We start from the raw sequence: 20999 nt of genomic DNA, 5'->3' as shown, positions 1-20999 counted from the left end.
GGTGTTGCCGTCCTGCCACGGGATACGCACTATTTTCTGTTCAGTCGTGACCATGTTACGGCTCTCGACAGCCTTCCTCGCGTTGCTTGCGCCTCGACAGCCGAGGTATCATTTTCGACTTCCGACAGCCTTGAAGAGGCAAATGCTGCCATTCACGTAAACATCTCTTTTGTAGACCTGTACTCTCAGAAGTTCGAAAGAAACAACCGCTGTTTCGTGCCGTGGCGTGGCCCATTAAAGCACGCCGCACAGATCACAGTCACCCAGCGAGGTGAATAACGACACACTTTTGTCTGTTGTGCAGTAACACGCACAGCAAATCTTTAACATCCGTATTTCAAGGAACAGCACATTTGCCACAGATCGCACCGAATGAATTGTACAAATACCGTGTAAATATGTCCCATTGCGACAACGCCCCACGCCCGCTAGCGCCGCAGCACGGTCCTCCCTGGCAGCGTGAAAGCTATCCCGTAGCGTTGCGCGGAAGCTTTATGACCAAGGAGAGATTTGGACTCCGGTATTACTAATGCGGCATGCTCTCCCGGCGGAACACTTTACCCAAATTGAAGCCTCCCGTGATAGCTGTAGCGTAATGTGTAGGCATAAGGGCCTATCGCTTTCGGGTTCTGTTTTGTCCGAAATTCTGTGTTTACAATGCAATGATATTTTCTTACCGCATGTTCGGCAACTATTCGGGTGTTTCAGAAAAAAGATACCTAATTCGAGTTTTTAGGTTGATTTTTTTTTTCACCATAATGAATTTACTAAAACAGCTCGCTTTTGTACGGATCATAAAGTACCGGATTCTGTGCTGATTATGTTCGCAGACAATATCGATATTGAAGTTTGCAGTGACGAAATTTACAAAATCTGATATTTATTTTTCGTACGTATATTACTCACATTCCCGTGCAGAAATCGCCCTCTCCGGCCCTGCATTTCTTTGGACCCGCACACTATCGGCTTTCTTCTTCTCTGTACACTGCGAAAACGTTAATTCAATAGATCACAGCGGTCCTTAATTAATAACGGCCAAAACCCTAGTACCAGGATATCAGTAGCGTGGGTAGCACTTAATATAGTGATGCCGATAAGAAGTAGGCTGAGGCCCCGTGCGTTGGCTTGTCGCTTTTGGATCACTTTGTTATTAAATTGTGCTGATGTTAAGTCGCTTAATATATAACAAGCGTTAAAAAATCATTTCAGAATACCAGTTAACTACAACATAATTCTAGAATAAGCACAAAATTCACGCTAATTTTCGCGCTCTACACTGGAAAACTGCATTTTCTGGAAGACACATTCTTGGGTACCAATCACGTTTTATTAAACACGTTTGGTACGCAAATCGTTGCACGATTTGGTTTAACCCGACTTTCAGGTTATTTTCTCGGAGTGCAACACTCGGTTGAAACAGGGGTCTACCCAGTAATGGGGGGCCGTACATGGGGCTCACGATGTGGGTTTCAATAAAGCGCTCGAATCACGCTCCAGAATGAACTACCAGCTTACGGGCGGCATAGCAACCACGCAGCTAGAGCAGCGCGCTGCCCGAGCTGCGGAGCTGGTTACTAGGGACAACGGCGATTCCGCGAAACGCAAGAACGGGCGTAAAAACCTGCGCTCTAAAAGTATAGAGCCCAATGGGTCTTCTTCTGCGCCCTGCAGTGGGCCTCCTCCTGCACACTCAGGGTCCCTAATATCACGAAGGTGAAAGAAACTTGTCCTCAGCCCTCCCAAGCTTAGGACTGTTAAATATCTCTAACAGCCCCGCTACACGGCTTCGAATCAAACTCCTTGGGCTGCACATTTTTGGCAGAAGCTGCACGTGCTAATTAGAAAGCACAATACGATGAAAAAATTTGAGTATATTTCAAATGTGATCAACCAACTCGGCCCTGTGTTAGCCATATTACCTACCAGATACCTCAACGTAGCATTCTTTAGAGCAAAGTTTTTTTTTTTAATTCAGCATCAGTTTTTGTTGCAGGAAACGTGACACGGCAGTGCTGGCAAAACGGAAGCTGGGCAATCAGGTCCGACTACTCCAACTGCCGGCCCATCCTAGAGGGCGCTACGGCAGACACGCAGGTACGTCCGAGCGTTCTCCATTTTCTGCGTTATTTAGGTATGAATTGTGTGCCGCACTGGTCCTTGAAATGACAGGAAACCACTGAAACTCCCGCGGAATGGTTGTGTGCAAGTCATTCTGTTTGAATTTTCAGGCAACCAGGTCATGAAAAGTAGGGCTATGCCCGCATGCAGCAGGGGCGCAGTTAGTTATTTTTTAAAAGGGGTTGCTATTTGTGATCAAATCGCTAATTTTTCCTAGAGTGTTGATGTATATTTTCATTCTTGTCATGAATGCCGCGTCCAGCTGATCGCGTTGTCAAAGCATTGATCGAAGCACTACGTCCATTGAGTTCTGAAGAACGTAGGGTAAAACCTGAACAGGGCGGTAGGATGACTGCGTGCGTAGATGAGCGCATAAATGAAATATGAACTCTAGTGTCGAAGTCCTAAGTCATAACTTAAAGCGATGCCATAATAACGGAAAGAATATTTTCTACAATTCTGCCCTGGGTCGCGAAAGTAATGAATTTTGCATTCGTTTTTAGAATCAAGTAACAGCTCTATATTACACGTCAGAACTGCGCAGGTCTCTTGTATATCGTGAAAGCATAAAACATAAAACCTACAACGTCACATGGCGCCATTTTAATGCATGCATTTTCTTTGAAGCAAAAGGTTGCGCTAATATCTTTGAAGCAGTATCAGATAGAAGGCTGTTACATTTATTTTAGGATTCAAATGTTCCTGTTGTATTCTCGTTTGTATTTGTTTCACTTATGTTCAGAAGTAACAATTCATTAAAAGGGATTTCGTGGACGCTACGCACTGAGAAACTGTCAAAAACTATGCGTAACTAGTGAGCTTGTTTTTTTGGTTCCTTCTAAAGCATTTTGAGGTAACTGAGATAGCTGTGCTTGTTCTCTACTTTTCCCACCATTACTTAACTGGACAGCCATTACTTTCCCACTTCTAGGTTTTGACAAAATAGGGACACTGTGCTTCTTTAGTGGCAGAATTACATGATGGAAATTAATTCAAAAACGGTCCTCATATGTGGTATTAGTGCACCGACATGACCCACATCTCAACTGAACTCCCACTGAAGTATCTTCGTAAATAAGAGTAAGCAATTACATGCTGTTTTTCACCACGAAGTGTGAAAAAATTGCGCTCCCAGAACGACTAAACTGTAGTGTCTACTGCGAGTTCATTCTCTTTCTTGAAGCTCGAACCACACCGGTTCTGTAATGCTCTTTTTCAGGTCGACGAGACCCTGCTTTACTACATCGGCTATGGCTTGTCCTTATGTGCCCTAACACTCGCTTTGTGGATATTCTTTTACTTCAAGTGAGTACTGGGTCGTCCATCCATACTTCAATTGCAGTTAAGTCCTAGGATTGACTTCAATGCTGTTATTTCTTTATCAGAAATTCTGACATGAGACGTCTCGGCACTAGCCCCTACAGACAGAATTAGTAGAAACTAGAAAAGAAGAAAAACATTGCAGTCATCAGCATTCATTAACAGGACATTTCAGAGCATTCATATGCTCTATACTACTATACTTTATATCCGCGGCTGTGCAGCTTCCCTTTGCAGACACAGAACAACGCGACACCCAGGAGAGTTTATTGAGCCGTCTTTCGAGTCAGCTCTCATTAGTTAAGCTCAAAATGTAGTGGGAAGAGTTCAGTTTAAAAAACGTGTGATTTCTACTTGACCCATCAAAAATAGCCGATACGGGAAGATGGTCTGAGGGGCGATTCTATCTAACCAGTTATTTTGTTCTTCCTCCTTCCAGTCTGTTCCATGTATTTACAGTTCGATGTTTTAGCTTTGATAACACACAGTTTTAGGTTAGCTATCTGGTGTGCCAGCTGCGCTTTTAAGATTGTATGCAGAATTAGAAATTAAACGATTAAAATAATTAGAACTAAATAATTAACTATGAAACAAAAAGACGAAGGGAAAGAATTTTAAATCTTAGGACAGGATTTCATTTGTCGCATAACGCCGTACGAGCACAATCCATAGTTATGTTCGGAAGGCTATGTCGGTAATGTTGTGGAATTCCACAAACGCAGTATCAATTCAAAGGTCAAAGCGACGCAAAGTACTTGCGAAACGCAGGAGAAAAGACGTGTTATCAATGGTTTTGGAAACCGCGTTTGTGGATTACTATATTTTATCCCATTCTTTTTCTTACAGGGACCTTAGCTGCCTGAGAAACACAATACACGTAAATCTGATGGTTACGTATTTTCTCATCTCCATAACGTGGATCATCACTGCTACGCTGCAGTCTGTGCCTTTGCCTAATTTCCAGCGGGTAAGGACTCAATATTTTATGAGCAGAAGGTATCAGTGCTGGTTGTATCTGAAAGTGGCATTATTCAAAACGGGATATGTCGCTAACTGGCTTCAGCTGCAAGCTTTGTAGAAATAAATATGATCACTGGTCGAGTCCTGGATACTAGATGGAAGCATCGGGGTGTGTCGCTAGTAGCGGAGAAGGGTACGCAGAGCCAGGCTGGGCAATTCGTTCTTGTCTGTGATTGAAGCGGTGGGCATGTGCGTTGGAGCATTCCGCCGCAATGTTACATGGAGCGGATGTCGCGTCGCCAACGCTTGTTTTTTTTTGACAAGCACTCCAATTTTTTTCTGGTGCAAGAGAAGGAATAAAAATAACAAGTATTTTAAGCTGATTACTGGTCGTTTCGCAATCCCAGAGTGTAGGACGGAGTAAAGAGAAATATCAACCTATCTTTCACTAAGCGGAAGATAAAATAACCTCTCGGAAGGAATTAAAATAGTATTATGGTAAATGTAAGAAAATCTTCACAGGAGTCTTCATACGATTGCGCGCAGGTTAATTGGAGGTATTTGAAATGCGACAAATCTATTTAGAGTCTTCGAGAGTCGCTTAATCAAAACAGTATGACGTGCTTTAGGGAGGCATCGCAGTAAAAAAGCAAGTTCCTACCTATTCAAAATTGCGGTTAACATCAACCTCCTCTAGCTTGGCCAACAACCAACGAGCAGCGCGTAATTCTCATCCCTTATGTACACTCAGAGTAACGCCATTTCAACGGGTTGGGAACGTGCTTTTGGCGTTCTAGCACTATTTGCCGGGAGTGGTAACAGTTTTGATTTGACTACAAGTTTCATGAAAAAGGTTAATAGAATGCGGAACGAGCCATTGGGACAACACCTATTAGTGCACCTTTGTCTTGTCGCGTCTCTTCCTCAAATACTGCGACTGCAGCCGGCATACACCTTAATTTAGAATTGGTACAAATTTCAAACAAATAAAACGCAAGAAGCGCTATAGCTCTTGTTTATTGATGAATTGCTGCGAATGATTCCCGTCATTTGTCGCCCTCTTTGCCTGACGAGGAGCTGTGTTTTCAGGCGGCGTGTGGTCTCTACATCGTGCTCACTTATCTGATGGGGACCAATTTCTTCTGGATGTTCGTCGAAGGCCTGTACCTATATATCCTGGTAGTGAAGACCTTCTCCGTGGAAGTGGTGCGAATACACGTCTACGCATTTATAGGTTGGGGTGAGTACCTGGCAGATAACCGGGACGGTCATTAAATGCTACTCTAGACGTCTTATCGGGCGCTGCAGGCATGTATGCTGAAAGATTGAAGGCGAGTCTTAGGATCGGATAGTTAGGAGGATTACCAGTTACTGCTGCTTTTCTGTGAGACCTTGCTCGGCCAGGTTATTTCATAGCTATTTTTTGTTGTATGCTTAGGACAGGAATAGCACGCCATGTTATATTTCTGATTCAACTTGCTTTTCTCTATTTTGACAGCGCGACCATTTTCTACGAAACGAACCGGCATGTGGATTTTACTCCGCGTAAAGGAAACCATGATGTTCTGAAGTGAAAATTGTCTCTTTACTACGCGATGTTGAGAATAATTTATGGGCTTTAAATAAGGTTTTGGCAAAATAAAGCAGCGATTCGCTTTCATAACGCCCCTCATGCAGGTAAGCGCATAAACACGAGTATGGCGCATAACAACAACTTAGGCTAAAGTTCAGGCACATCGCAGAGCAGCCTGGTGTTTTTCGCGAAAAGTGAAGATATTCTGGGCGTTCATCTGAAATCGTCGCTCAGTGTTCTTGCATTAACAAAACTTTGTTTTCTTGCCCACTAACACAAAGTTGTTACTGCCTTTTGATTTCTGATTTGCAGGGCTACCTGCGATCATCACTGCTGTCTGGGCGACAACAAAGTCCTACCTCAGCACCCGACACAACGACCTGAACATCTCAGACAGCATGTATGCAAACAATTTCTGTGAATGGCCTGCAGAGACCGTTTCGTACTCAACATTTAGTTCCGCACTGCAGTGCAGTTTTATTAGCGGGTTGTTATTTATTTACCTCTTTCTAGTAATGCTCAGTAGGAGTTAGCATCATCCTTTATTTATTAAGAGGAACGTTTGCTCCGTACTTGCTTCCTTTTCATTCCGGTTGTCTGCCTTTCTAAGGAACAGCCATCGAGGGGACGAAATTGCCGAAAGTGCCATTTAAAACTGAATCAGCGATGTAGAAAAGTCCTTGAATGAACGCTGTAAGCTGCTTGTCCTGTCTTAGATAAGAAACGCAGGCTAGGTGAACATCGACCGAAATGCAAGGCACGACGCCTTCGTCCTGTGAGTAGGCTTCGCGCAAAGATTGCAAGCATGATTGCAGGCACACAGTGCGAGCGACGGGTGATCCTCAGAATTTGACGCCACAAGTCACGCCTTTCTGTTTTGTAAGAATAAATAAAAAAAATGAATGCGGTAACCGGTGTCATAGCTGAGCAGTAGAGCAGACTGAATAAAGACGCAAGTAAGCAGTTTTCATTCACTATGAGAGCGCGTAATGGGAGGAGCACTTCTCGAAACAAATCCGTAGAACAGAAACCCCACGGCGAGCATTGGACATAGGCAACCTGCAGCGCCCAGATGTCGCTGCGGTTGTTTCGCTGCGCCAGTTGAAACTGCCACCGCCTGCCCCTTGCGTTGCGGCAAAGGCAAGACCACGCTATAAATAATGCAAAACGCTGGGCAGGTTTATACTATTTCTTAGTGAAGAAACTACAACACCGCAAAAAACAGACACCAGATAAAAAGGAGAGAAGCGAGTTTTTTTTTTTATTGTGTCCCTTGGTTTGTTGCGCTGCTAACGTTTGCTTTACTATGCATTACGATCTTGCCTACTACGGTATATTGCTTACTTTGCTGTGCTCGGCGGGGTACAGTCAATGGTCCGTGTGACACCGACGGATTGCAGACGCCCTTACCTTGGGCTAGGCAAAGGAACGCAGCGTAATGGGGGCCCGTAAATGTTCTGTGGAAAGGTGTTCGAGGTTGTTGGGTATCCTATCACTTGGAAATCGGTTAGCGATATGCGAACGGAGCGGGAACTTCATTGGTGGTTACCTATACCCGCGTAAGGGCAAATAGACTTTTTTGTGGAAAGAACAAGCACACGGGTATGTGAGCTGTCATGCAGGGGAGAGTAAATGTAGGGTACGCTGCAACAGAAAATGTGATGTACTCACCACTGCCTTTTGCGCTAGTGGTAACTGTCCTTTTCTTCCCTAAATTTCCAGATGCGTTTGGCAGATGAAGGACCTCTACGACTGCATCTTCATCGTGCCGGTGATCGGCGTGCTTCTGGTAATTGCGTACATGTAACATTTTCTTGCTCAGCCCCAGACAACTCTGTGGCGTCTAATACGGGAAAACAATCGTCTCCAGTTCGATGCAGCAAAAAAAAAACAAATGTACAGCCTTTGTCAAAAGTTTGGAGCCCAGGGGGTTTTCTTTTGAGCCACACTGTGTCGTTCTTAATGGATCTCTAGCGCTCCAAATTTCTTGGACATGAGAAGATTTCTGGTACTGCCTCCTGCAATATGTAGAACGTCCATGAATGCTCCTGGAGTCCCAGCATAAAGCTTGCAAGTGAACCCCCTGGGCTCTAAACGTTTGACAAAGACTGTACACTGGAAACGGTGCACACACTAACAAATAATTTTATGAATGACTCTGTAGGAAGCTCAAACCTGCGAACTGTCAAGGATTGTCTACGATTAAGTTTAGAAAAAGAAAACTCACATCGCTTTTACGTTGATCCACCTGGCTCTTTGATTATAGAATTAGTTTTGCTTGATTTTTGGAGCGCATTGTTTGGACGTGCTGTGTTATTTCTCTGCTTTTCTAATGAGAGGAGTCGCAAAGATATTCACCGCTTTCGATTCGCTGAATTTTAAATATGCAAAGGTTCCTGTTCTTAGAACGACCTTTAATTGCTAAGTATTTCTGTGTAAAATGCCATGACTACTTTGGTTATTGCTTTTATAACTTCTTCCTCATCACTCAATGCATAGTCAGTAATATTGACCGAATGACCATTACATGAAATAAATAATTCCAAAATTCTAACTTTACACAGGTAAATGATTCGATAAACTAAAGTTTCGGAAATCTTGTTATGGCGGCTAGTGTTTACCACTGTTAATGTCCGTATTGCCTAATTTGCGTTCAGAACAAATTGCGTCAACAGTCGAGTCCTAACTTGTCCAGTAATCAGATCCATTTACTGTACGAGGGGAGGATGCCACTTTAGGGGCATAAATTTTTTGTTCAGTAACGCATCTAGTCAGGTAGGAATATAAAAGAACGTATCAAGCAATCTTAACATTTAGAGACAATCAAGCGGATTGCTTTGTTTTATTCAGAATGAAATTTAAAAGATATGCCTGCACGAAGTCTAACCTACTGGCTTTAAATTTTCATTAAAAGCCGCTCACTCCCCAGCGCAAATACGAAATGATGTCACGCCGTCTTTAACCGAGTACATGACGGAAGGAGCGCCGGCGCACCTAGGAGTAAACCCACATGCGGTGTTCACGTGCTAGGCGGCAACGTCACGCGTCCAGGTGAGCATATATAGCGGCTTGGCCAGGCTAAAACATCGTGAAGCTACCGCTTCTCACTCGGTTTAACCAAAGCTAAAACACCGTTAATTTTTTTCAAAAGCGCCTTGCAGACGGGATTGTGCCTAGGACCTGAAGTGCGGCTTTCATTACGTCATCAGATCTGCTACTATTGAAGAGTGGGGATAACATTTTTTCCTCCCTAGTCCCCTTTTTTTGGTCTTCGTAGGAGAGCTACTCAAACTAAAGTTAGTCCATATTATTTACGCAAATGCAAGTTCGCAGCTAGTATTATGTGCAATATTCAGTGTAATGAGCTGTGCTCGATACAAGGGTGACGAAGACTGTACACATAATATTCTACAACAGCCTCGTGTGCTACTCTCTTTCAGACGAACATGTTCTTCTTGGGCGAGATCATGTGGGTGCTGATCACAAAACTGAGAGCAGCGAACACCGTCGAGTCTCGTCAGTACAGGTTAGTTATCGGACGCCTTCAGTGTTGAAGCAGCGGTGACATTATTGCCTGTGAGTTCTGTGCGAACTGTGTTTTCTCGAACCACAGGAATAAAGTCTAACTTTCCGTCTGCACGTTTTCTTCGAACACAGCAAAAGTGCTGCAGTGAATTCAAAGCCCACATTTGAGCACACAGTATTTGTTCCGAGCAACTTTATTAAGGTTTCTCTTTGATGATACGAGCAAAACTGCACATAATGCATGCACTTTTTCTGTGAGCACTACAAAAGTACTATAATAATTTCCCAATCCCACATCTAAAATAGTGTATATCATGAGAGACTATCTTCGCGCAAACATTCTGAAGTAATTCGCGTGAGGTTTAAACTTGTGGCAACATCGAGTATTTCATGAGCAGCTGCATCATATGTCACATTGTAACAAGTTTCTACATAGAATGGGTTCGGGTTCAGACGAGACCAAATGCAAGTGCTACATAGTAGCATGTCTTTCTCACATATTCAAGACCAGGTCACTGCTCCTCGGTGGCAACAGTTTGTGCGACACGGAACCACACAGTTGCTGACATTTTACGCAGCATACTCAAATCTAGGCCTAAAAGAAATCGCCGGAGTCAGTCGAACCTATCAGGATATGATCATTTACCACCCCCCTTGCTCATTAGCATGCTTTGTCTCCTGGCTAAGCTCCAAGTGGTTTCACAACAGGAAGCTCCGATCAAAGGGGCATGGGTAGAGCTCAGCTGAGCACAACGAAAGTACCACAAAACTGCGGAGCATCAACGTGGCGTCGTATTGTCCAGCAACTTCAAATGTGCTAGGCTTGTGGCCCCATCCACTTTTCAGCTCCGGCACACAAAATATAAAAGCGTTTTGGGTAGTCGCCAGTGTACTTTTCTTTTCAGCGTTGTGCTCTCATTTGTTTCCAAAACATCCAGGCAGTCCCCTCCGTCATGGGCCGTCGCCCGTCCCGCTAACCGTAAAACGGCAAGGCAAGTGGCTGGATTTCGTTGCTGATGAGATTGAAAATGAAATGGCTGCACTAATCAGTGGGCACTGCACGGGCTTCCTGCGTTTCGCTAACGGAACATCGCAAGCAATAACAACATAATACATAAGAAGAATAGCTTAGCTCGCATTGATGACCTGTCTGGAACACTGCCTTTGCCATTACAACCGCGTATGCTTGCTTTCATGACTAACTGCATGTGTTGCAATCGGGGCTGTGTGCTCGGTTTTCCTCGGGTTTAGCACGGCGGTATGGAACACTGTAATACAATGCGCTCAAATTCTGCTAAGTACCGCCCAGGGAAACCTAAACTGCTGCTTTTTTTTGGGATATGCTGGTTGCTTGTCTTTGCATTACATTGTGCTCAGCTTGAGATTTGTTGCAAGGTTTTATAATGAATTGTTGTGTACGTTCTCTTTGTGTACTTGTTTTGGTATTTCAAGAGAAGTAGGTTGTTCCAACCAGGTAAGTGGAAAACACGGACATGGTGTGTTTGTTCACATATGCGTTTAAAAATCCAGGGCAATGCGATTGGTTTTTTCTTTTGCTGCATTGTCGACAGCATCTACTTTTTATAATTTTTTCGCTACTATTAACCTCAGAAAGCTACGCAACTGTTGCTAATGAATAGTAAGTGTGGTATGAACCCAGCCAAAGCTTTAGAATGCAGAAGTTTAAGATCGCGCAAGACAACATTGAGAACAGCCATGAGGTGCTGCACAGGGTAGGCATTCATGATCTCCTACTCGCAGAGCAATACGTTGATATCATGCACACAAAACGGATGATTATTTTCTAGTTCTTCGGGTTAAAGCCTTTAGGGTCTTAGTTTTCCAATTTTCGTTGCAATGGGAACAAGAGGAAATGCATGACATGCAACATTTTCATGTTCTATTCGAGTTGTCTTTACCGGCTTTCTTATGGTTACTCTTCCTAAACTCCGTTCTTGATGCCAAAAATGGGCATATTTTGTGCGCGCATGAACAAAGTGGTGGACAGGAGTAAAATTCTTGTCACTGAACAGTTGTAAATCAGTTTTCTAGACTATCTCCGGTTACTTGTTTACATGTAGCCGGCCAAAAACAGACTTCGTAGTTCAGGGACAAAGCGTGGATTTAGGTTTCGGATAGATGCAACAGTAATGTTTTCCGCCATTCTCGTATTTGCGTATCTGGGGCCGTATTCTATAAGCCTTTCATTTTCCCGTGTCTATTTTACATCCATTGTGTTCTCTGTAAGTGGTCACTCAGATATACCCGCGGCTTTCAAGCGTCTGTGGCAAGCTAACCGGCCATTGGTTGGTTGGCGAAGGGGCCTCACCATTGGCTGCATCTCGCAGCCAATGGCAGGCATTGGTCAGGTCCGGTCGCGTGATGTTGGCAGAGCGCTGCGATGCGCCCGATCACTGGATGCATATAGCATCCAATTTCAGAAAACGGTAATGTCCGGTCACCAAACACCCAATGACCTTGTCGCTTTCCATATAATCTTGAAAACCGTGGGTATATCTGAGTGACCACTAACCGAGTGGACGCGAAATTTACACGAGAAAATAGGTAACTATTATAATACGGCTCCCAGCGCCGAAATGAATTAGAAGTGACTCTAACACGGGCCGTATTATGTCTTTTTCCTTCGGGGTTAGTTTTTTTTTTTATCGGTCGATGCTATGGTTCTACATACGGATGTGCTGGGGATTGCGTTTGACTTTGTCACGTTTTCTTCTATAAAAAAGGACCGTGTCATTACGAAGCTATTGTGACCAAGGAACCCGTAACGTTTTGAAAACATCTTATTCATCTTTTGATTCTGTTGTTGACTGAAATTTCACTTCTTTGTGATACGCGTGCTTACCGGGTGGTATTCTGTCGAACCACTGACTACAGTGTGGTAGGTTTCACTTTTACTTTATTTGCACTCACAAGAGGCTATTGCACCTACTGGCCTGACCAGGTATCAAATGTTTTTTCTCGAGCATCTTCATTTCTCAGCTTTCTTTCAGAGCTGTTATGATCGCAGTTTTTATTTGTTAACTTGAGACGATATCTTTCGTCGCCTTGTTTTTATGTAGCGAATGTGTTCTCGTCCGCGCATAGTGTCTGCTTGCATGACAACCTGGTCTGTGGTGGCGCTGAAAATATGCTTTCTAAGGCTGCATATTCGCTATGGACCATCCTATTCTTTCATTATTAAAGGTGCACTGAGGAGGAATCTGAACTCGTCTTTTTGTGGCGGGAACTCGAGTATACCGAGTATTATTAGAAACTTCGAATTATTGCCATGCGTGGCAAATTTCTCTAATTTAAATCGGATTAACGTCCGGCTCCTGCCTCTTTTTTTTTAATTCCCCACAGACGGTGGAAGGAGTCAGCCAACGCATGGAGTGCCTTTCAGGCACTCGCGTGGCGGCTTTCCTTCCGCTTTTATTTATTTTTTTAGATTTTCGTGAATAAATTAGGCCCACGGGAATAAAAATACGCGTGGACTATTTGCTTTCGCCGATCACTACGTATGACTCCGCGGATGGCAGAGCGGCAAGCCGCCACTGGACTGGTTGAAAGGTTGGTCGACTCTTCCCACTGTCTGCGGGGAATTCGAAATTCCTCGCGGCCGTTTAATCAGATTTGAATTAAGGACATCGGCCCACAGGGCAATAATTCGAAGTTTCTAAGAAAACTCGGAAAGTGTATATCGAGTTCCAGCGGTCAAAATACTAGTTCAGATTCTCTTCAGTGCACTTTTAACTATTGCCCAGAAGAGAGTACTAGTCGGAACACTGGTTTAAACATGTCGGCTTAAGGATAGGCGAGGAATTATTGATTCGCTTCTAGAGCCTTTAGTTTAAAACTTTCAGATTGTGTTCATTGCATTTTATGGAAGTCTCGACGAGCTTTATCCTCACAATAGATGATTTAGTTAGTCATTTGCATTACTACCCTCAAAAGCCCGCGTGGTCGCAGCGTCTCTTACGTTGGCAGAATATTGATGTGCGCACGGTGACAGGGATGAACTCTGTTAAATTGTTTGCTTGGCTCATCTGCATCTTCTCACCCATAGCTTGCCACTGACACCTAGCTAAGGCACTTTTACTGCTATAGCCCTGCACATATGGACGTTACTATGTTTACAAGTTAGAGACAGGTGCTGAGCCGGCAGTCGATGGTGATGCCATGTACTTTGCCTGCTTTCACTCGAATAAATCCAACTTACGGTGCTCGACAGCGTGGTTCCTTGTCTAGCTTGACTTAAAATATTTCGGTGCAATCGATGTGCGCTGCTGCGTGTCATCCGAACCGTTTTCACAGCAGCAGTTTGGCCTAAAAGACCTAGCTGAAATTGTTTCTCGCTTCTAGAAATGTTTTGAGAGAAGCTCCTGAAACGGGCTCGCATTTGGCAAGACTCCCTGTATTATCCTTTTTTCAACTCTCTCCACAAAAACCTAAAAACTAATAAAACAAGGACTGTTTAGTTAATGAAACGAGGCAAAGAATTCAGCCAGAAAGATTGATATCGGTCCTGCTACTCTGCAGTTGGGAAGGGGAGCAGAAGAAGAAAGAGAGTCGTTATGGGTGATGATGTGGTGAGAAGAAAGATGATAATATGTGCACTCACATTTCATAGCATCACAATCGCGAGCCGAAGCTCGTGTCGCTCAAAAAATGTGATAATACACGCATTGGCAGGCGTGCTTGTCAACTCTGCCGCAAAGCGCCCACCAGTAGGTCCTCCGACAAAGAACTGCTGTCTAAACGCTTCAAGAAAGGAGCCAGCGTTAGTCTTTGGCGCGCATATACTGGACAAACCATTAGTACATGTTCCACAGTCTCAGTTTTGCCATAGGAGGAACATACCGGGGTGTCCGCTCGTCCAATTAAATGTAAGGACTTTCGCGTGAAAGCCACGTCTAAACGAAGCATATGATCAAGCATGCATGAACCCCCGGAATTTCCGCCACTACCGAAAGTTTAATACCCGGATCAAGTCTTTTCAGACTTGATCCGGGATCCGGCAGATCCGCCTAAAAAGGCGGATGTGCCGAGTGTCTGGCTGGGCCCAGTATGTAGTCGTCGCACGCATCATAAAATCGGAGAGAAGGCCTGTGTTCTCCGGTGTAGAGAAAGGCACATCTGTACGGAGGTCATTGCTGAAAGCACTCTTTGCTTCAGCATCAGCCCTCTCATTTCCATCGAGACCGCAGTGTTCAGGGATCTACTGAAATACTATTCGGTGACCTTTTCCTTGAGCAAATGAAAGGAGCTTAGTGGTCTCTATTGCCGGAGACTGGTAGGCGGTGCGGCGTAGAAGCTGTCGTAAAATTTGTAGTACAGGCTTGCAGTCCGTGAACCTACACCACCTTTGAGGTTGTTGCCCACAGATGTGCCGAATTACTTCCCTGATATCACAAGTTCACCAGCGGTTGATGTTGAAATAAGTTCATTAATTAAACATTACTGAAGTTTCTGCACTGCGTTTACATCAACTAGGAGAGCTCGAACTCTGGACAAACTTATATATATCTTTTTTATATGAAAATTATGACGATTACTAGAGTCCCTTTAGAAGGAAATGAAAAGCGGGAGGAGGGCACACGGGCTTTTTACTTACTTCTATTGCAGCCACAAGCCCAGGCACGCACCGAAAGCAAGAAGGGGGATAATGGGATAGATTAGAAGGGAGGCGGCGAATTAAGTGGGATAACGCATGGGCGGGCGATCTACCAGCTTTCGTGGGACCGAAAGGAATTTCTCACAGGCGGCTGCGATGACTCGTCTCATCCAGTATGTTAAGAAAATGCGAATGGCTTTTCCTGTGCAAGCGCCTACCGAGAAAGTAGTAGCCAGCCATTCTGCCTTCCTGAGGCGAGCAGTGTATACGCTGTCTTTTACTCACAGAATGCAAGACACACTCGCAAATGATGTGGTCCAGAGATTCTTATTATTTACTTCGTTGTATTTATATTATGTATGTGTTCACGCTATTCTTATGCCCTCCATTTCCATCTGTGAAAAATGAATGCACTGCTGCAGTTAGTTGTACATAATACATTTCCGTTGCTCCCTGTGTCATAGCGAGCGGCTATGCCCTGTTCTCTTTTCCGAACAATAAATATTTGACCTGTCCCAATGGCTTCAACAGCCGACTTCTGCGAAGTAAACAACTCGTTCGGATCATATATTGACAACATGACTGCTCTCATTCTTATTTGGACAATGTATCTCAAAGCCATGCTTTTCTTTTCGCCGAGCAACTTGTGGCCATTTTTCTTTTTCTTCCTTGTCTAAAACAGAAAAGCAGCCAAAGCCCTGCTGGTCCTGCTGCCTCTTCTCGGCGTGACCTATATCCTGCTGATCTGGACACCAACGCACAAGACTGCTAGAGTTATCTTTACCTACCTCCAGATAACACTTTTATCAACGCAGGTACGTTTGTCATGTAACCAGTGAAAACATCCTGATATCGCAGCCCGTCTCAAATTGCTTAAACCATGCTGAATTTTATGCGCCTTCGCTAGATAACTGCTTTCATTAGTCAATGTTCTGAAAAACACGAGTTTTGATAAATAGTACTTGACGCACTGTTTCAGTTGCATTACATGGGATCAGTGACGAAGAAAAAAAGATGGTTTCGTTCCAGATTGTAGTTGCGTGTTTACTTTATCAACACCAGGTACAAGAATTGTCGTTGTATCTGATAAAACCGCATACATAATAATTTCTCCTAGTGACATATGTTCGGCATTATTGTCTGATGTTAAACTGAACGAACCGTTTTGTTTTTTCCAGGGATTCAACGTTGCTGTGCTGTACTGCTTCCTGAACGGAGAGGTATGTAACAGAAGAAGCCAATGAGTATTTGCTTATTGAGCAGATCTGCGAGCTAGAGGGGATATAAGCTTTTTTCATTTTTTGGGTGTGGTTTTTTGCATGTGTCGCTCATGCAGTATTGCTCACTTCCTAGCATAGAAAGAGGAACTCGCAAAAACGAAAAATTTTTTCGTCATTTAGGTGCTCTCTTAAGAGAAAAAAGAGAGATGAACTATAGCATTTGAGAACTCGATATAAAATTCTGGGTTTCAAACTGCATCACGAAATAGGAATGGTTTATTGGGAAATCTCACGCAATCACGCCAGTCATTTTGCTAGTTGTCCTCGTCGCATTTAGCTTCTCGCGTTTGTGGGCCTGAAGAGGTAGCTTAGGGTTTTCAGTTATCAAAAACACGAACCTTGAATGTAATCTAGCTTTTAGGCTGTGCACCTTTGTTGGGTACAACACTCCCTTGTAGCTCTAGAGCACAAGCAGTAAGCGGAACTATTCAGTAACCCTTGTCCGTCTTTCATTACGCAGGTGCGGAAGTCAGTGCGTCACCATCTGGAGCGCTGGAAGACGGCTCGGGCTCTGAAACGCGGTGGTCGCCGACGGTCTAGCACGTCCCGCTTCGGTGACGTGAGGGTGGCCACCTCCAAACGAGGAAGCTGCGGAAGCTTCGCCACCACGACCACGTCACTGGGGAACACACGCCTCTATTCAGCCACCGGCAAGCGTTTCAGCAACACTTCGTACGGACCGGTGGCGATGAAAGACGAACTGGTGTGAACGCTTTCCAGCAGTCTCTTCGTAAGAGGCATGTTTAGATTGAAGGCACCGAGGTGCCTTGAAGACAGCAGCCTTCACCTCAGCGGTTTGCGCATTTCGCCTGCAGGGGGCCGACTCTCTTAGAACTAGTGCGCTGAACGACCTCCTGGACAGCTTGCATTCCCGGGCATCTGCGTCTATGTTTTCAAAAGAATGCGTACTTTGCTGCGACATGGCCCCTGGTTCCGTCTTCTGACGCCTGCCAAAACCAAGCCACGAAATGCAGATGAAGAAATCGCATCGGCCCACAGCAAACAACTGGTGTTATTTCTTATGGTTAGGTTTCAAAAGTGCATACTTCCTCCCATGGCCCCTTCGTTTGCTCAGTTTAGCGGTTACCCCTATTTAAGCTGGGAATGTATCGGAAACCGTTAAACGATGAACGGTGCATTTATCAACACTAAAAGAATTCTATTCCGTCTTTCCTATAATGGAACATACTAAAGACGAACCTCATAATGCGGTCCCCAACAGCAGGAGAAAGGCAGCTTGTCCAAGCTTTTCATGTCAGGACGAAGAAGGGGCTCTTCATTGGGAAGATTTAGGCATCCGAAGTACCTTGTCACTGAAGCACTGTGTTCACCGGCAAGTGGCGGCTGTGTACACGAAGGTTTCAGTTACGTTTATGCTGCGCAACAAGACACGCATTGCATCATGTGTGGTGCCAGCTACACTGCCGGAAAACGACCAGCACACCTGTTCACATAGACCAAAGAGAACCTTTTTCACAAGTGTCACGTTGGTTGATTCGGTGGATGGCACCCTTGCGACTGTTCTTCCCGTGTGCTTGCGTGCATAGCATTTCAAGAGACTTCAAAGACTGACCCGTTGCAGCGCGCATTGACGCAAGCTCTCAGATGGACATTATCGTGTACAGAGTGACGCTTTCATGGGAGGTGCTGCGGTCTAGATTGTGTACTTCAACGCTTGCTTAGGTTGCACCTAGCTTTGTGGCCTATATTGTATGATGTAACCGCAGTCATCGTGACGTTACTGCTAGCATGCTAGAACTGTGCTAGAGTGCTAGCGTGCAGTGAATCATTTAGGGCTGTCGACTGGGTTCGAGATGGATAACTAAAAAAAGGACAGAGAACCATTGGTGAGGCTTCAGTGCCGCCTGTCTAGAAAGGCGACCATAATGTATAAGCAATCGGCGAACATCATCAACGGTTCCTGGCGTCGCTGCGCTTTGGCTAAAGTGCAGCAGTTGCAGAAATGGAAATGGGTTGAACAGAGAACATTATTTTTCACTCCAGTGCGTGGTCTGGGCAATCTATTTAGGCGAAAGAACGTACTTTTTCTTTCTTTTATTTGTTAATGTGTAAAAAATCAAATCATATAAGTGGCCAAAGCACCTTTGCAGCACACAGCGGGAATATATCACTTGCATTGTCATCTAATGCTGTGTGTCGCCGTTATCACGAATTAACAGTTCGCGTCGCCAACTTATTGCCCACAAAACCGCACACCAAAAATATTTCTTACAGACTGTTAAACTGTTGTACTAGTCAGAAAATATATTACTTGCATCTAGCGTACAAAGCATTTGCCTTACGAAGACCTGATCTAGTCAGCTTTGCACACTGTACCTCTCTGTGCTTTGAACAAGACCGATGCCCTGTGCACCATTCCTTGTTACAAAGATTTTACATTTCCCCGATCTGTGTTAATGTTTTGTGAAGAAGTCTGTGAGATGTGTTTTCTGTCGTGGGCGAATGGTGGGTATATTGTCTGAGTATTGCGTCTGGGCATATTTTAGACAGTGAACGTAGCTTCCGCATCATGTTGTAGGCAACAGTATGTTTCGCTGCCCGCGAACACCGCCAGCGATTATGGTTAGGGCCCATAACCGTTCATATACTGCCTGGGCCCAAACGGACGGCATGCTTCAAAGCTGTGTTCTTTAATGCACAAGCATGGGGTTGTCTGTCATGGCTCAGGATGGCAAAACCAGGATGAATAAATTTTGTTCCATCAGTAATCAACATGCTATTTTGCATTAAATTATTCTCGCTCAATGTGAACGAAATAAAAGAGTAAGTGTTTTTATAGTTTCCTGTGCCTTTCAGTGTTGAACCCAAGAAGCAAGACACTTTTCCGTGCTTTCTTTACTGACATTTCATAACGCGACATAAATTCATTGGACGCCACTTGATGTGCTTTCTGTACTTGCATATGCTTTGCAATGACTTAAGCCTCGATTATGCCAGCACAGAACATTTAGATGAGAAATAGAGCGGCTGCGGTATAACTTTTTCATAACACGAAGTCGCAAAGTTTTCAGCCTTCAATCAAAAATTGAAATCTGTTAAGGAACAAAGAATCGGCACTCATTTACTTGCGCTACATCTTCACTTCTGCAATGCTTTTTTTCAAAGGCACGAAACATTCTAACTAGATTTATTAGTTTCTTATTCGATAGCGCGTGCTTGATATAACAGAAATCATTTTTCTTTCTCTGTAAAGGTTTGGTTTGGTTTATGGGGTTTAACGTCCCAAAGCGACTGAGGCTATGAGAGACACCGTAGTGGAGGGCTCCGGAAATTTCGACCGCCTGGGGTTCTTTAACGTGCACTGACATCGCACAGTACACGGGCCTCTAGAATTTCTCCTCCAAAGAAATTCAACCGCCGCGGCCTGAATCGAACCCGCGTCTTTCGAGTCAGCAGCCGAGCACCGTAACCGCTGAGCCACCGCGGCGGCTCTCTCTTTCTCTCTAAAACATCAGCGCATGCACAAAAAGAGAGAGCTTTTTGATGAAAAACACACTTTTGCCGGGTGGGTATATTCGCTAACATGCTACTTTGTGTAGGGTGGGTAATAGGGGATTAAAGATTTTAAGAGGGGTGGTAGAAAAGAGTGCGGTCATTGAGAGGGTTGCAACGCAATAGTTCTTTGCATGATGGCTTCCTTGGATGAGACCGAAGTAAAGTTCTGCGATCAACAGCGGGGTGATCAAGTGTTCAGCAATTTAGTTTGTCTAAAACACCAATAGCCTATAAATAAGATAATAAGAATAACATTGCACATCGCCGCTGTCTGTAGCAGCCTAAATGACCTAATATCGAGTTCACTATGAGTGGGACTTGGATGACAGACCGCATGCATTGTTCACAGTGCGCACGGTCTTTGGCGTACACTCTTGGAAAAAAGATAGTAGTACTTACCAACTTTGGGGTGTATATCTGGTTGTCACATGTTACTACCCTCTTTGTAATTGCAGTCAGTTCCTTGAAGGTTAGTAAAAGTAACAGCTCCAAGCCGCAATTAGTATCGGGAAGCTAGCCGTATTTACTAAGAAAATGAATTGAAACGCGCGTACGTTGATAGAACCTTCATACGGTTGGCTGGAGTGGCTTCTCAAATTTATGCATACTGGGAAAAAAAAACAAAAAGCTCCATAGTCAGTCTGACTAATTCCCCAAACCACACAGAGCTATCAGAGCGTGCTGGCCGTAAATCACGCACTTAGGTTTAAATGATGCGAGGTGGTGACCGTGCGCACACAAACGGTCAGAATGCAAGAAAAGCACAAATAAGAAATAGTCGCACTCGCGCACTGCGCGTGCACAGGTGAATCTTTACAAGTTTTATATTCTTCGTAAATCTGGCTATCATTTACGGGCTAGTGGCTCTTACCGGTTCAGCTAAGATACTAGCGTTAATTATGAAGTTGAGATTGTAGAAACAGCTTAGTTTACCCAACCATATGGCCCTGCAGAAACGTTAAATTAGAAAACCAGCTTATTTGCACGACAGTCTGTGTAAGTTATTATCTCTGACTTTATTTTACGATTAAAGGAACGATTACCATCGAAGTAGTAACTAGCGACCATAGAGAGTAAAAAGGTAGCAAGGGCT

General features: G+C 44.3%; 1 protein-coding gene across 2 annotated transcripts in view; it reads left to right on the top strand.

Moving 5' to 3' along the window:
• Positions 1-19191, top strand: part of LOC149343882 (diuretic hormone receptor-like) — a 193861-nt gene extending 174670 nt beyond the window's left edge. Inside the window, exons 6-15 of one of the 2 annotated variants that reach the window (XM_089546094.1) lie at positions 1994-2094; positions 3338-3423; positions 4285-4405; positions 5488-5638; positions 6284-6371; positions 7694-7760; positions 9412-9497; positions 15793-15925; positions 16289-16330; positions 16851-19191. In XM_089546094.1, coding sequence (XP_089402220.1) covers positions 1994-2094; positions 3338-3423; positions 4285-4405; positions 5488-5638; positions 6284-6371; positions 7694-7760; positions 9412-9497; positions 15793-15925; positions 16289-16330; positions 16851-17099 — 1124 coding nt within the window. In that variant the 3' untranslated portion in view covers positions 17100-19191. Of the gene's footprint in view, positions 1-1981; positions 2095-3337; positions 3424-4284; positions 4406-5487; positions 5639-6283; positions 6372-7693; positions 7761-9411; positions 9498-15792; positions 15926-16288; positions 16331-16850 lie in introns of both variants that reach the window. The other variant, XM_089546093.1, reaches the window with a different exon arrangement.
• Positions 19192-20999: the final 1808 nt, after the last annotated feature.

The sequence above is a fragment of the Amblyomma mixtum genome, chromosome 5 (genome assembly GCF_055824585.1).
Source record: "Amblyomma mixtum isolate Tamu chromosome 5, ASM5582458v1, whole genome shotgun sequence".
NCBI lineage: Eukaryota > Metazoa > Arthropoda > Arachnida > Ixodida > Ixodidae > Amblyomma > Amblyomma mixtum.
Note: the sequence above shows the minus strand (reverse complement) of the source record. Positions and strands in the feature narration are given on the sequence as shown.